This window comes from Canis lupus, chromosome 21, assembly GCF_003254725.2.
Source record: "Canis lupus dingo isolate Sandy chromosome 21, ASM325472v2, whole genome shotgun sequence".
In the NCBI taxonomy this organism is placed as follows: domain Eukaryota; kingdom Metazoa; phylum Chordata; class Mammalia; order Carnivora; family Canidae; genus Canis; species Canis lupus.
The window spans coordinates 13,138,981-13,155,402 of NC_064263.1; the positions used below are offsets into that span (position 1 = coordinate 13,138,981).

The 16,422-nt window shown below is 43.4% G+C and overlaps 2 protein-coding genes across 3 annotated transcripts in view; one reads left to right on the forward strand and one right to left on the reverse strand.

Annotated features, from left to right (window-relative positions):
- ME3 (malic enzyme 3) overlaps window positions 1-16,422 on the forward strand; it is a 186,572-nt gene that overhangs the window by 51,172 nt on the left and 118,978 nt on the right. The gene's annotated exons all lie outside the window — the stretch shown is intronic.
- On the reverse strand, window positions 1,126-4,622 carry LOC118351817 (60S acidic ribosomal protein P1-like). Its single transcript, XM_035704052.2, has 2 exons — window positions 3,804-4,622; window positions 1,126-2,877 (listed from the first exon to the last, which is right to left on the reverse strand). The coding sequence occupies exon 2, from the start codon at window positions 2,646-2,648 to the stop codon at window positions 2,406-2,408; it is 243 nt and encodes an 80-aa protein (XP_035559945.1). The 5' UTR covers window positions 2,649-2,877; window positions 3,804-4,622; the 3' UTR covers window positions 1,126-2,405.

A 16,422-nucleotide genomic window follows, 5' to 3' on the forward strand; every position in this document is an offset into this window, starting at 1 on the left:
AAATTTGCTAAGAGAGCAGAACTCAAGTGTTCACACACACACACGCATACACACAAAGGAGAAATATGTGAAGTGATGGTTACATTAATTAATTTGATGAAGAGAATCCTTCCACAGTGTGTACATATATGGAATCATCGTGCTGTATACTTTAAATATAGTACAGTTTTATTTGTCAGTTAGACTCCAGTAAAGCTAAAAATAAATACTTGTTCATAGAGGAAATGCAAGGTCCTGGACTGAAAGGGACTCTTAGCTCCCTGATGAATCATAGATGAGGAAGCTGAGGCTGAGAGAGGCTGGCCCAAGGTCACATAGGCACTGGTGACAGAGTCGAGTCATCAACCCTAGTCTTCAGAAGCCAGAGTGGTTTCCTGTCCATCATGCATCTGAGATGGAAGCACCTGCTTACAGGTGTCAGATGCCATGACTGCACATTCAGCCTTCTGAGGGCCTGTGGATCAGCAGGTGCAGGTGCTTTGAGGGGTCGCAGAGGGCAGTGCAGACTGGAAACCAGGTTGGCACAGCCAGGCTTGGGGCCCTGGGCATCAGAAGCAGAGGAGAAGTTGAAAGTCACATCTCCAAGTCTCTCTTTGAAGAGAGGGAGCCACTATGGGGCTTTAGACGACGGAGTAACATAGATTCGTGTTTTAGAAAATACTCCAGGACTGCTGTGAGAACACCATCTGACCTGGTTTGCCCAAGACGACATCAGTACAGTGGATGAAGTTTAGGAAGTGCTTTCTTGTGTGTGCCTGTGTAGTTGGGGTGGTCAGGGGTATCCCACAGAGCTCTCCAATTCCTTAGTGCAGATTCTCATTCCTCTATCTGATCCTTAACAACAGCCCTAGGAGGGAGGCAAAGCAGTTACTACCAGCCCTGTCCTACAGACAAGTAAAACCAAAGGGCAGAAGTAAAGCACCTTGTCTGGGCTTAACTGGCCATGAAGCTGGACTCTCATTCAAGCATGTTATACCATACTGGATTGGATTGTGTATGCTATAACCATGTCAGTGGTAAAAGTCTTTTGCTCCAAAGTAAATTAAAATACATTGAGGGCAAGAGACATAGTAGATGCTTAGTAAGTACTTGTTTATTTTTCCTACTGCAAACTACAAAGTTTAATCACAAATTTTGATAACAGATTTTGACAAATGTAGTTTTCCATAGCAAACATCTATAGTGTCAAGGGTATGAGATAACAGTATTTATAAATATTAAAACAAACTTTTTGATATCATAGGAAGTTTCTTTGAGGAAGAGATTTAGAAACTCAGATGCAGAATGGGAGAAAATGTTTGCAACTCATATACCTAGTATCCAGAATATATATAAATAACTTTAAAATGAGCAGAGTTACTTGAATAGACATTTCTTCAGAGAAGATAGACAAATGGCCAATGGCACAGGAAAAGATACTCCACATCACTAATCATCAGAGAAACGCATATCAAAATCACAGTGGATGCCACTTCACATCCACCAAGATGGTAATACTAAAAAAAAAACAAAAAACAAAACAAGAAAAAAAACACTGGGAAATAACAAGTGTTTCGGTTAAGATATGGAGAAACTGGAACCTTTGTACATTGGTGTTGAGAATGTGAAATGAAAAACAGACACACCAACAAATGCATGTGTAAGAGTATCCCTAGCAGCACTCCTCATAGCAGTGAAAGGTGAAAGGGCACAGATGTCCACCAGTAGATGAAGGGATAAACAAATACTAGTTTGTATTTACAATGGGTATAAGTCAGTCATTCCAGGGAATGAAGGACTGGTCCATGCTACAAGATGGATGAACCTCAGAAACGCACTATAGTGAAAGAAGGCTGACCCAAAAGGTCACTGATTGTACAATTCCATTTAGATGAAATATCTAGAATAAATATATCAAAATAGTGAGATCTATGGAAACAGAAAATAGCCGAGTGGTTGCTTAGGTCTGGGGGATGGAGGAAAAGGAATATGGAGAGTATCTGCTTAATGGTGAGGACATTTCTTTTTGAAGTGCTAAAAATGTTTAAAACTACATAACAGTGTTGGTTGCACAACTTGTGAATGTACTGAATACATTTTTAATGGTTAATTTAATTTTAAAAATATATAAAATACCGGGGCACCTGGGTGGCTCAGTTGGTTACATGTCTGACTCTTGATTTCGGGGATGTGGGTTCAAGCCTCACCTTGGGCTCTATGCTGGGCGTGAAGCTTACTTTATGTGTATACACATACACATTCAAATTATGGTAATAGGTGTATTAATATTCAATAGTAATTTTATTAATGATTAAAATGTCATTTCTGATGTGCTGGTTTTTCTTTATCTTTTTGTGTTAAGAGTTCAGCTTTTCATTGAACAGGTTACAGAATAGGTTTAGTCAGAAAGACCAAAGCCCATGTCATCATCGGACAGTCTTCTTTGCTTCCACCTCCTTCTCTTCTGCTGGGGCAGCCGTGGTACAGGTGGTGGGAGCTGCTCCTGATACAGGACCGGCTGCTTGGGCAGGTCCACCAGCCCCCACATTGCAGATGGGGCTCTCGATGTTGACATTGGCCAGGGTCTTTGCAAACAAGCCTGGCCCAAAAGATCCAACATTTATACCCGCTGCTTTAATGAGAGCAGTGCTCTTATGCTCTGTGACCATCACCTCATCGTGGAGCAGGTTAAGGGTGGAGTAGATGCAGGCAAGTCCCGAGAAGGAGGCTGCGGGAAGCAAGTGCTGAACAGATACTGCTGGGCGCAGTGCTAGTCACCGGTTGAAGTGAGGGCCTCACTGCCGCATGGCCTTAGCTTCCTCTAACATAATGGATTTTCTACTCAAGGGTTAACTGTCTCCCAGATGACTTACAGAAATTGTGCCACAGTTTCCAAATCTATAAAATGGGAAAAATAATTGCACCTGCCTCATTTAATTGTTGAGAGGATTAAATGAGTTAGGAGATGTAAATCTATACCTATGAAAATCTACTTACATCCACGTAAGTCAATTTACATTATGTGGTTTTGATATATTTGTATATGTTTATATTTATATCATATACAAACTCCCTACTTTTATTGAGTTCTCCATTGCTTCTCAACAACACAAGAAGTTAAAATGTGCAGAGAACATTGGTTTTATGAGGGGAAACTTCTTTGCTCTTTTTTCTTCTAGGAGACTGTGCCTTTGCAGCAAGGCAGACTCTCTTGCTCCAAGGTATTTCCCAGGTAGACATTACATCCTTATGTTGGAAGGTCCACCAATTGCTGTGTCCACCCATACTTCACAGAGTTGAATGGGTAGACAAGGAGCCACAATAAGCCTGTGCTCAATAGGTGTCCAGTGGGCCTCCCCCTCTCCAGCAACAAGATGTGTGGTTTCCATTGTCTCTACTTCCCCTCACAGTCTTTTGGCCAGAAATAGTCTATGGTCCCAGTCCAGCTACCAAGGAGGCTAGATTTGTGAAGGTACATGGCCTGTTTGATCAGCTACTAACTGTTTCTACTACACTGGTTTGGAAGAGTCTAAGAACTCTGGGCAGCAGTTCACTGCTGGTTCTGACCTGATCTTGTAAACATGTTCCTGGATACGGAATTCCAGATTCTGGTTCCAGTTGCCAGTACTAGAACCCCTGCGGTTGCATTCCTGCCTTGGTACCATACCTCGGGTCTTATGAATGCAAGTCCGTATCACTGAAAGGCAATTCATGACTCTGGATCCCTGCTACTTGCTGCTTATCTAATGTACTTATACATTTATGTGTATTGTCTAATGTCGAATTCCCAGCATTACACAGACCATCTATCACAGAGCCTCTACCTTATGCTGGACCTGTCACCCAAACTTTTTTAGCTGCCTGTTGCCAGAACCTTTCTTCTGTTGCCTGTTGCACCTTGCTGTGGCTGTTCTTCACAGCCCAATCCACTCTGGTTTGGCCCACCTCATCATCATCCAAGACCTGGTTCTGACAGGGGAAATGGAAAGCATAACAAGAAAAGGAGAGAAAGTACAGAAAAGGAAAGCAGAAGAGAGAGGCAAAGTGACATAACAAATGAACATTACATGTAGAATGTGGTTGAAGTCTACACTCTGCCACTTACTGTGCAATGTGACCTTAGCCAAGTCCAGAACCTTCCTAAAACCTATTCCCTCAGTTACAACAGGAGAGAGGTAGACCAGATGATCATTAAGGTCCCCTCTGACTGATATTTTATGATTCTGTGTGTAGATAAGAAAGCTCCTGAAAGTCTCTTGGACACTTCTGAGAGTGATAAAGGTGGCCAGAGCTTACACACTGACCAGACGTGTCACGGGCTGAATTTGGAGTGAGAACTACTTTGGAGTATCCAGTCCTCTGGTTAAACATTTTCTTGGACTTTACTGAGTAAAAATCAAAACCTGTACTTTCACAGATGGAGAAGGGGGAGAGTTGGCTTTAAATATATTTCATCTGACTATGATGAAAGTATTAAAATTGCACAAGTAGGAAATTTATAGGGCACTTTACATTCTGTTCATTTTTGCACTAGTCAGAAAAGCTGAAATTCAGTATGTTCTCAAATTAGCTGAAGAAACCCCTTGTCAAAGACCCCTCAATCCATCTGGTTACCATTATCAAGGCATTATGGGGTGTGTGTGCTTTCCATAGGAAAAAAAATGAATAATCCCTTCAAATATGTAATTTCATAGGTTTTGAAATATGAAGGCAACCATTAAGGGAGCTATCAAAGCAGTCTGAGGTACAGTGCAAGTTGTCAGGGGAAAAATATAAGAGAATTTTCAATAACTGAAGGTTCAACTGATTTTAATGCCAAGGCCTAGGATTGTAACAACACTTCTTGGAATTCCTAGAGATTGTTGTTTATTGCGTAGAGGATTCTGAACCAAGAAGATAAATTCTGAATCACCTGGACTGTATTAAAGTGACTGGGGACTTGGAGGGCTTGGTGGGGGGGGTCTCCTCCATATGAACCTCATAGCATAGCTGCCCTCCCAAAGCACAGCACAGCTGAGAGCTGCTATTCTTCTAGCTCTGGCATTTTGTTCCAAGAGCACTGTGCCCTGAGCCAGCATCGCCTCTTAGACATCAACCCAAACAAGACAACATTTTTCCCTTAAGCAAGACATAGTAGAAAGAGTGAGAGCCTGGATTCAGACAGATCTTGAGCCAGATCCAGGCTCTGAGCCTCCCACTCATAAGCTTTGTAACCCTGGGCCAGCACAATGCCTCATTCATAGAAGATACTCAGTAAACCCCTCCTGACCTAAATTGTTTTTTCATCCGCCAAATGAGGATGGTAATATCTATAACATAAGCAGGTTTGATGATTATATGGGTAAAAGTTCTCAAATCAGTGCCTGATACACTGTAACCACTATATATGTATTTATTGTAAAAAGAACATTCTGAAAATTTCTAAGATATGATAAAACACTTCCAAAATATTATATCTAATATTTTCATTTTCCTTATTTTTATTTTATTCACTATTTTCAAAAAATATATTTCCATACGTATTATAAGAGCCTATCAAAGTCTTCAACATCCCCCCAGATCTCCCTTCTACCAGTCAGTGCTGTATCGCTTACCAAGTGCTTCAGTGAAAGAACTGATCTGACTCTGATCTCAGGCCTGCTCTGCAGAGATCTCACCTGTCTTGTCCTGCCTGGTCCCCCAAGGAGACCTGGCATTTGGCTGGAGAAACTTGATGCTGACTCAGCTCTCAGACATATCAAGCCCTAACAGGACATAGTTGTTATCATCATTCCCTGCTACCATCAAGGGCTACCTTGCAAAATATAGGAAGTGATTTCACTGTTGCCATCCTTGATCTGGGGCTGGGATTGTTTACTCACTGGAGGAAAAACAATGACTTTGAGACTTGCCATTTGGTTGGGAATCTAAATATCTCTTTAATCTACTTATATTTTGTGGAGTTGGCAAATGCATGAGGGCAGAGAGGAAAGTGGGGAAGTCCTTAAAGAATGCAACACTGCCATTAGCTGTAATAAAATTGTCAAAAAATTTAAACTCAGTGCTGGTAAAAATGCAATAGGATGGCTACTTATATGCTGATTTGGCAATATTCCTAAAGAGTCTTAAAGTTGCTTGACTTCTTTAGAATGTGAGTTTCTTTCTTTCTTTCTTTCTTTTTTTTTTTTAAGATTTAATTTATTTATTCATGAGAGACACGCAGAGAGGCAGAGACCCAGGCAGAGGGAGAAGCAGGCTCCCTGCAAGGAGCCCGATGTGGGACTTGAGCCAAAGGCAGATGCTCAACTGCTGAGCCACTCAGTCTTCCCTAGAATATAAGTTTCATGAAGACAAGGATATTTTGTCAGTTTTGAATTTTTTAATTATTGCTTACTACTGTATTACCAATTTAAAATGTTGTCCAGCACCTAGCAGATACTCATTAAATATTTGTTGAATGAATGAATAAGAGTTATCAGTCTCTAAAGGCCTATAGTAGTTTAGTCTAAAAAGCAGTCAGAAAAAAAAATCAAATCAAATAAATAAGAAAAAAAACAGAAATGCGAATTAATTATGTGCTCATCACAGCATAATTTATAATCATGAAAACTGAGAAACAATTATACAAAATAGGAATTATTAGATAATCAGTTGGAGTGTTTTTCAGATTTTTAAAAATGCTTTAAGTTGAAGTTTTAGTATATTTAGTAATAATTATATAAAATTATTATATAATTTTAAGTGAAAAACGGATTTGGAAATTTTTTATATAGTATGATCTCAACTTTGTTTAAACAAGTTTTTTTCTTAAACATAGAAAAGATATTAGAAGAGGGGCACCTGGGTGGCTCAGTGGTTGAGCGTCTGCCTTTGGCTCAGGGCATGATCTCAGTCCTGGGATCGAGTCCCACATCATGGTCCCCGCATGGAGCCTGCTTCTCCCTCTGCCTGTGTCTCTGCCTCTCTGTGTGTCTCTCATGAATAAATAAATACAATCTTAAAAAAAAAAAAAGAAAAGAAAAGATATTAGAAGAAAACAGACTAAACAATTCAGTGTTTATCTCTGAGTGATGAGATTAGGTGTAATTTTTATTTAATTTTTCTTAACTTTTTAGTGTATAATAAGCACATATTACCTTTGGATTTAGGGAAAAGATACATGTTAAATACCCATTGAACTCAGAGTTAGATGGAGATCAGGCTTGTGGCCCCGCTCAGCCAACTCGCTGGTTCATGTTCCAGAGACTTTGGGTAGCTAATGTAATGTATGTGAAACTTGTCTGCATGTCTCACAAAATATTAAGCATAAGACCAAAGTAGGTGATGATAATTGTTGTTACTCTTTTGACTCCTGTGGACCTTTTGAGAAAGCGGTCCAGCGCATCCTAAGATCCTTTTGTGATGGGTGGTAAAATTCCCAACTGGTTGGGAATGACATTGTCAGTTCCCAGAGGGGGACCCTGTCTGTTTGGTGTGGTACAAGGCCGGCATTTTGCAGGTACCTGCTAACTTTTGCCATGTGAGTAGAAAGCTTGAGGAATTGCTGGTCCGCTGCATTAATTTACCAGGGTGACGGGGCACTGCAGCATAGGTATGCAGAAGTGAGTCATCTTCCCGGCAGTGAGCCTGGTCCACAGACATCACTTCCATGTCACTTCTTTGTTATCTTTTCATACATGGTCACACTGAATCCTCCTCATAACCCTGTGCAAAGGGGTCTGTGTCAGCTTTTAGATGAGGAAGCAGAGGCTAATGGACCGGTAAATAAATCGCCTGAAGTCACATACTTAGTGACCAGTGGAGCCAGGATTCAAACCAGCTGTCCTTGACTCCAAAGTTCTGGGCTCTTCCACCTCAACTGGCTCTCTTTCTAGAAGAGTGACCAGGCAGTTTGTTCTGCAGGTCTCGCTGAATTTGAGGATTTCTATGGATGTTCCAGATGGCATCATTCTAACCCTTTTTGTGGTTTCTAGCCAGAAACAAAGAAAACTCAACATCTCAAAATCTGGATAGGAATTGGGTGAAAATGCTCCTTTGTTGCTTGTTTCAGTAACAATCCTTAGATAAATTGCTTATCTCAGATGCAGAGATGCTAGCTACATCCAGCAATTGTCTATGAAAACCATGGCTTCCTATTGGTTACAATGAGATGCCCTATATTTCTCCACTTAAGGCCAGAGGCCTCACACTTCTTCTCCTTGGATTTAGGGAAGTCACCACAGCTAGGGAAGTGTTCCTTGACCTCTCTGATAGCCTTTGCCTCTTAAAGGTGGATTCTGTTTATATTGTTCTTCCAAGTGGTATTTTTTTCAACAAAACTCAATAGTTATTGTGGTATATACGGAACATTCTCCCTCTCAGTGCCTATGAAACTGGCTCTAAGCATGTGCTGAGAGTTAGGTTATTGTCAGTTTGGTGAACCAACTGGGGGACTCTAGAAAAAAGAACCAGTCCACGGCTGGTAACAACCCAGTGGCATTCTTGTTACAGTGATTGAACTCTTTGGACTTACCTGCCTATCTGTGGTCATGGTGCTGTGACTACAATAGCAAAACAGGCCAGTGGAGAAGCTGGACTAGCCGGAGAAATAAAAGGAAGGAGCATGGCCCCAGTTCCCAGCCCTTGCTTATTCTGATTTCAGGTAGACTTGGACTGTAGGTGAGATTTTGTCCACAGGTGTATTACTTTGCTGGGACATCATAACAGAATACCAGACTGTGTGGCTTAAACAACAGAAATTAATTTTCTTACAGTTCTGAAGGTTAGAAGTCCAAGATCAAGGTGTTAGCAATTTGGGGTTCTTCCAAGGCCTCTTTCCTTGGGTTGTACCTGGCTGTGTTCTCCCTGTGTCTTCACATGGTCTTCCCTCTGTCTGTATTGTCTGTGTCCTAATCTCTTCTTCTTTAAGGACACCAGTCATAATGGATTAGGATCCACTGGAACAATCCAATTTTAACTTAATTACCTCTTTTAAAAAGCCCCAGCTCCAGATACAATTGTGCTCTACAGAACTAAGGGTTAAGACTGCAGCACATGAATTTTGGGGGGTGGGGAGGGGATACAATTCATCCTATAATAGGATCTCTGTAGAGAATCAGAATAGAACAACTGATCAGTCACTTGCCACATTCTAAACCATGAAGGCTGATATCAGTAACTCCTCCAATGCTGGGATGGCTAATCAGGCCCAGGAAAGGAAGAGTGTCAAGCAGACGGTAAAGACTCCAGCACAGATACTTAAGCAGTGCTGAAAAATAGAAATGGCGACTGGCCTCAGTTTCCCTGGCTTGAAACAAACATCCAAGGCCTGCACGTTTTCTACCTTTCCCAAATAACTCAGTACACAAGAAGGCATCATATCATGCTTTCTCTCCCTCTGAAATGTACCTTGAAACTATCCCTTTTCTTCCACTCTGTCCTCTGCCCTGCGCTGGTGTAGAGCATCTTCCTCCTTCACCTGGGCAGTGGGGCGGGGCCCATCGCAGCCTTATAGCCTTCAGGCTCCACCAGTCGGCTGCCAGAGGGCTCTTCAGTGTGAAGACTGGATCAGTACCTGCGTGCTCAGTGCTTGTGCTTGAGGGCCTTCCCCGTTGCCTACAGGATAATTAGCATTCCTTAGCATGGCACATGAAGACAGTGCTTTAAAACCTGTTAGGAGCTCCCTGCAGCCTCCAGAGAACTATAATTAGCAAAGCTTGCAGGCTCAGGCCTGCATTTCAATCTGATCAGACCTGACCCTGGATCCAGCTGCCTGACATACCACTGCCCTTCAGCCCTTCCCCCCATACTGGATCACCCCAGTATGATCCAGCTCCCCAGATGTCTTCTCCTTCCTCCCTAATAAAGCCTGCCCACCTTTTCCTCTCCTGCCTCTAGGCTTGAAGGCATGTCCAAAGTTAATGTCTAATTTAAATGTGACTTTTCTGTGAAGCTTTTCCCACTGCTCACCCCAGCCCTCAAGAAGAATCATTCTCTCCCTCCTCTCTGCCCCCAGAGTGCTTGACACATTCCTCTGTGTGCTTAACATCTTGAACAGTTTCCTTTTCTTTGTATCCATCACTGGGATGTGAGCTTCTTAACCAAATGGACTTTCTCTAATTCATCTCTATATCCCACTGCCCCACACAGCCCCAGGCACAGAACGTGCTTACTAGACAGGCTCTAGGTGAGTAAAGAGGTAAAGTCACAGGAGTCTCTCCGTAACGGTGTTGATGTGTCCTGTGAGGTTGCCAGCCCATGGTATCCTCTTCAAACTTGAATGATGAGCTCTTCTTCAATAGCGTTCGTGACCATTCTGCCTGCAGCAGCAATGCAATCCTGTGTGGGCCGAGCCCCTCCCAGTTTGGGACAGGCCACAGAAGTGCTGTAGTCCCTCACGCTGTCACTATGATGGGACAGCACACTCGTAAGAACAGGGCATGTGGAGGGCAGGGGGCAGCGGCTTAGTTGCTGGAGCTCTGGCCGAAGCAGAACACACCGTGGCTACTTGACAGGTGAATTCCCTTACTCATGCCATTCATCCTGTGGCCTTCCAGAACTAAGACGCAGAAAAATATTCTCACAGTATGGTCAGAAGCAGGAGGTGCAGGTGCTTGCCCACCATGGAAAACAGTAAACCCAGAAGGGACCTAAGGGAAATAAAATAATCTAGCCCAGTATCTTTCCAGACACTTCGCTTTGCCACAGAACCTTCTTTTAAACAAAATCTCGAGTAAGGAAGCCCAGTGAATATCATAAAAGTTGGGTTAAGCTGTAGTAGAGGAAGCAGGACACACCCCCATTCCCATGACACTCCCTGCTTAGCACCCCTAGGGAAACCCTGAAGACCCAGCAGAGTCCCTAAAGTCCAGATTGGCATCTCTTCATCTAGTTGTCCAATCCTGAAGACCTATATTTGTTCATTCATTCATGTATATTCATTCATTCATTCATTCATTCATTCTCCCTCTCCCCCTACCCCCAAACATTTCTTAGCTCCCAAGCGCTAAGGTAAAAATAAGAATGACACAGTACCTGCCATAAGGAAACCTATGAGTCTAAATGGGGAGTCACACTTTAAACAAACATTTGCAGTAAATCTGACAGATATTTTTAAAGCTCCAGGGCTGTGCAGGTGACGGTGAGGTCAGCACCGAGAAAGGAGAGAGCATTTGAGTCTCCAGTCAGTGTCCGAAATAAAGTGGCTGGAATTCCCAAGCCAGTGAGATTTATTCCCTACCACTTGCTGTTAAAGGAATAAAAGAGAGAGCTTTCCTATTAGGAGGCTGTGTGCCTTCCCAGGTCTCCCCCCTCAGGTGGCCTCCCCCTCGGGCAGCCTCCTCCACCCCAGGCGGCCTCTACCCCCCACCCCTAGGGTGGCCTCCCCAGATTTGAGGATGCCCAGTGCACAGAGCAGGTTCTGGTTGATGAGGGAGGGCAGAAGAGGAAATCTCTCTCCAGCGGCTCAGGATGCACAGCTGCCACCTCACAGAGAGCAGGGTCAGTGCCTTGGCCTGATTCTTTTGTCCTAGGGCATGAGGGAGTTAAGGAAGCCTTTGTGCCCAGAGATCTTTCATCACATGGTCACTCCTGAGTAAACGTGAGGGAAACCGGGACTTTCTTTCACCAGAAATGGCTTGAGCCCATTAGTAAAGGGCCCTCCCCCACCCTTCATATTCTAATGGACCAATGAGCTGGGGAGAGGGCTGTAGCAGCATTCCCAGGCCCCTCTGAGGCTGCCATTTTCACCCTCAACACCCAAGGCCTGGCATCAGGCCTAACCCCACTGGTTGATGCCTTTGCCCTTTCTGTTCTAGGAAGCCAAAGGTTTTTGGAGGTTGAGCTATGTGACTTGATGTGGTCGTTTTCTCGAGGCTCCTTTGACTTTGGAGCCTGGAGAGAACAGGAATGACCCCTTGCAGGGGTCTCGTCAGTGCCCCATCTGTGTCTGGGAGGGCCTGACCTGGTACCCGGTTACGGTGAGAGCCCCAGAATACCTCTAAAAGAAGGAACTGGCATGTACTCACAAACAGCATGTGTTACATCCCTTGGGGAGAAGTTAATAAAGTGAGGGAACTAACTTAATGTGTGTGAGGGGTGTGCATTCTGAACCGGGCACGGAGCTTGGTGCCTGGCACCCTGGATTATGACACTGGCAATTACTGTGATATTATTTATGTCATGTCTCTCCCTCTGATCTGCAGGCTTCAGGAAAGCAAGGATGATGCCTATGTTGTGCACTGCCATAGCTCAGCTACTGGCACAATGCCTGGCATGTAGTAAGGCACACAGTAAATATGTTGAATGAATACACAAATGATTTAATGTGACCTTCTGATGACCTTGTAGAATTGATATTATGAGCCCACTTACAGATGAATAAATTGAGGTTCTGAGAAGTTGAGTAACTTGCTTATGGCTACATGGCTGGTCATTACCTGCAACAGTATTAACCCATGGCTTAACAAGTGGAGCTCTTGCTTGTACTTGAACCCAAAAGCATTCTTTTTTTTTTTTTTTTTTGATAGTTAAAAAGAAAAAAAAAAAGGAATCCTTTTTTTTCCAATTCTCTAGACCTTCTTTTTAGATGAGCAACAGGTTACTTTCTCATAATTACAATTTTATGTCCTGCCAGGCCTCTGGTAGTTAAAGAGGATGCTTCCTAACACAAATGCTAAAGAATGGCCTTTTCCACTGTCTTTCTTTTGGGGTGTGATTCTGACTTTCAGAATGGAAAACATTTTGGGAAATGGAGGGAAGTATGAATGAGAGTAGCTATGAAGGGCTTTATTCCAGGGCTAAGACTTGAGTCAGACTTGAGATGAATAGGATTTATCAGAGGGTTGAGGCTGTTTGCATCTATCAGACTTTATGTCTGTACATTCTTACCCCTGACCCAGCCTTCCATTCCTGGCCCCATTCACTTCCACTTGGGTTACAGGAAAAACAACCTTCCCTAATATCTTCAGTCTCTTCCAGAATATTCTCTCCAGCTCCGTCTATTAACATCTATAACTCTCACCTTGAGTTGACTTTCTTGTTAACCCCTCTCACACTTCTTTTCACACTCCTGAGCACTCCAAGTCAGGACACAGGTAAGCATCATTTCATTTCCTCTTATTTTAGAACTCCCTTCTCTCATCCTCCTATTTAAACAGACAAATAGGGCACCTGGGTGGCTCAACCGGTTAAGCATTTGCCTTTGGCTGAGGTCATGATCTCAGGGTCCTTGGATAGAACCCCACATCAGGCTCTCTGCTCAGCAGGGAGTCTGCTTCTCCTTCTCCCTCTACCCCTCCCCCCTCCTTATGCTCACACTCCTGCTTGCTCTCATAAATAAATAAATAAATAAATAAATAAATAAATAAATAAATAAAATCTTTAAAGGAAATAACTTTCACAGAAACCAAGTCTGCTTCCCTGCTCCTTCTCTAAGAGTTGTGCCATTTAGAGATACTGACCTTTCCTCTGTTTGGTTGCTGTCACTTCCACTTTCATTCCTTGAGGGCTTTGGCACCAGGTTATAGACGTTCTCTACCCCAGTCCTGCCATCATCTTGGATTACTTGAGCATCAGTATGGCTGGCTCCTCCAACACCCTGCCTCTCTAACTGGGAAATGTTTCCTCTCCATTCCCCCACAGCTGCTCCCAGAGTCACACCCTGGACCTTGGCATTGAGCGAAATTCCTCTATGTGAATCACAGAAATCCTAGAATCCTAGAAATCAATGATTATAATGACACACTCAAACCAGAGACACTGCCTGTTTGGCCAACCCACTGAGCTCCCCACAGTCTCCTGTCTCCATAGTGATCCCGCCTTGCTCACCCACCTACCTATCCTGGTCATTGTTCCTGGCCACCAGCCTGATCCAGTCCAACCTGGAAGCCACTAGTCCCACTCCTCCTGGCAGTACCCCATATTTTATATGCCTCTATGTTTCACTGTACTCTTGAGAGAAATCACAACCCTGGATAAACTGAGCACTCACTTTCTCTGTGCCTGTGGCAGGCAGTCAAGCCTCACCCGAGGAAAAGGTGCAACAGAAGAAAGTGATCACCAGTGTCAACAGAGACCTTTGTAGGGCTCAGAAATCTCACGTTTCTCTGATCACCTTGTACTCAAACTCTTCATAACCTCTGTTTTAAAACTTTTCCTCTGACATCACCAGCCCTCCCTCCCAGCAGATGCTTTCTGCATGGTGCATGGAAGTACACAGCACCTCCATGTGTCCATGCTTCCTTCTGTCCTGTTAACAGCAGCTGAGGGGACCTCCCCTCACCTCTCCACCTGGGCTCTGGCTCCCATTCTCTCCCTTCTTGAGGAATTCCCCCCATCAGCATTTCAACATGCTCCAGCCTCTCCATCTGAAACCACTCCCCTTTAGTAGCTAAACTCTTGAGAGTTGCGTGTGTTTGCTGTTTGTTTCCCCACCCCCTGCTCTCTCTTCCAACGCTTCGGTCTTCCTGGGGCCAACCTTCACTGGCTTATAGGGGACCTCCTCTTTTCTGAATCCAGTGGATGGCTTTCAGTCCTCATGTTACTCAACCTTTCAGAGAAATTCAGCAGTGTTGACCGTCCTCTCCTGAAATGCTCTTCCTCGGCCAACTTGTGACAACCCAACTTGCGGTTCCCCTTCTGCCTCTCAGCTTCCTCCAGTGCCATATCTTCCTTTATCCAGCCTTTAAATGCTGAAGTTCCTCCAGGCTCACACCTAGGCTCTTCCCCCACTCTCAAGTCTCTCTATGGAGTCTCAATTACCACCTGTTTGCTAACAGTTTCAGTTTCCAGATTCATTTTCTAGTCCTGTCTCTATGACCCAGACTTACAGATGGACTTACAGTCCAACTGCCTACATGACATCTTCAGGTGGCTGTCTCACAGGCTGTCAGACACAGTGTGTGTCAAGTACAATTTGAGATGTGCTCCTCTACTTCCACCCCCTGCCCCAAATATCCTGGGCTCCTTTGTTTGGTGTCCCACCTCAGGGATGCCACCACAGTCATCCATCCAGTTATGTTTGCAGTGATTGTTGCCCTCTCCCTCCCACTCAACCCCTAATCTCCTTGGTCACTAGCTCCTGTGCATCTTATCTCCTCCATACAGCTCTTATCCTTCCAGTTCTCACCATCTGCATCCACCATTCTAGTCCAAGCTGCTGTCACCTTTCACCTGTCCTACTGCAGGAATTTCCCAAGTTATTAGCACATTCTTAGTCCCTCCAAAAATTTTCCTCACTGTAGCCAAAGCAATCATGAGCAAAACAAACAAAAACACATGAAGTTAATGATATCTCTTATATTTCAAATCTTTTTGTGCTTTCCCAGTGCCCTGAGGCTGAAAACCGAAGTCCTTAGCAAAGTCACCCACAGGCTGCACCATCTTGGTTCTGCCTGGGCTCCTTTCCCTTTCTAAGCTTCTGAACATGCTGCTTCTTCTCCACTTAGAGTGTTTTTCTGATCAGCTCTGCCTTGACACTTGGCCTAATTAACTCTTCATTCATCTTTCGTATCTCATCTCGAATGTTGCTTCCTTAGGGAAGGCTTTCCTAATCATCTTCCCCCCATCTACATCAGGGCTCCCAGCTCCTCCCATGCTTTAATAGTGTCCTCTGCATCTGCTCTGTGGTATTTCTTATCATAAAAGGATTCCTTGTATAATCATTTATTTAGTAAGTGTCTTCCCTGCTGACATGTGAACTTCTCTTTTTCACAGTTGTATCCTCAGCCTAGCACACTGCCTTACACAGAGTAAGTACTCAACAAATTTTTGTCAAATGAATGTCATTGCTTTGTTTTGTAACTTTGAATGACAAATAACTTAGTCTTTTATCTTCTGTGTTGATTTCTCCTACTGGAACATGAGATTTAGGCTTTTTCATCTCTCTTTAAACCTGTATCTAGAATTGTGTGTGTCACACAGTATGTGCAAGTTGAATGAATGAATGAATGAATGAATGATGAGTAGATTGAATAAGAAGAATGGGACAGATGGTAGACATCTCAACAGAGACAGCAATGAGCAAAGAATTCTAAGGTCCTTATCTCAATGCCTTGGGTTATCTGTTTTGCATTAACTTTCAGCCATAAAACTACTTCAGAGATTTGTTCCCTATAAAAAGCCAGCCTCTGATCCTGGTTTCTTACCAAGGCTTAATTGTCTCAAAAGCTCGGATACTTAACTTGAAGCTTCTGTTCCCTTTTCTTTTTCTTTTTCTTTTTTTTTTAATGGGAAAATAACAGAGAAATCCTTTTGTTTCAGACTCAGTAGAAACAACTTGGCTTCTGTCTTCTCCATAGGCAGGGCAGCTGAAGTTCTTTCTCTGTTATAAGCCTACCCAGTGCCAGGACTCTCAAGATTTTCCACTAGGGTCAGAGAGAGATCTTGCTACAACAGTGTATAATGATTAGTGCTATTGTTGTGCTTTTTCACTATGCAGTCTTCATATTTTAAGGCAGTAACATTATTAGAGAATTATATTAAAAA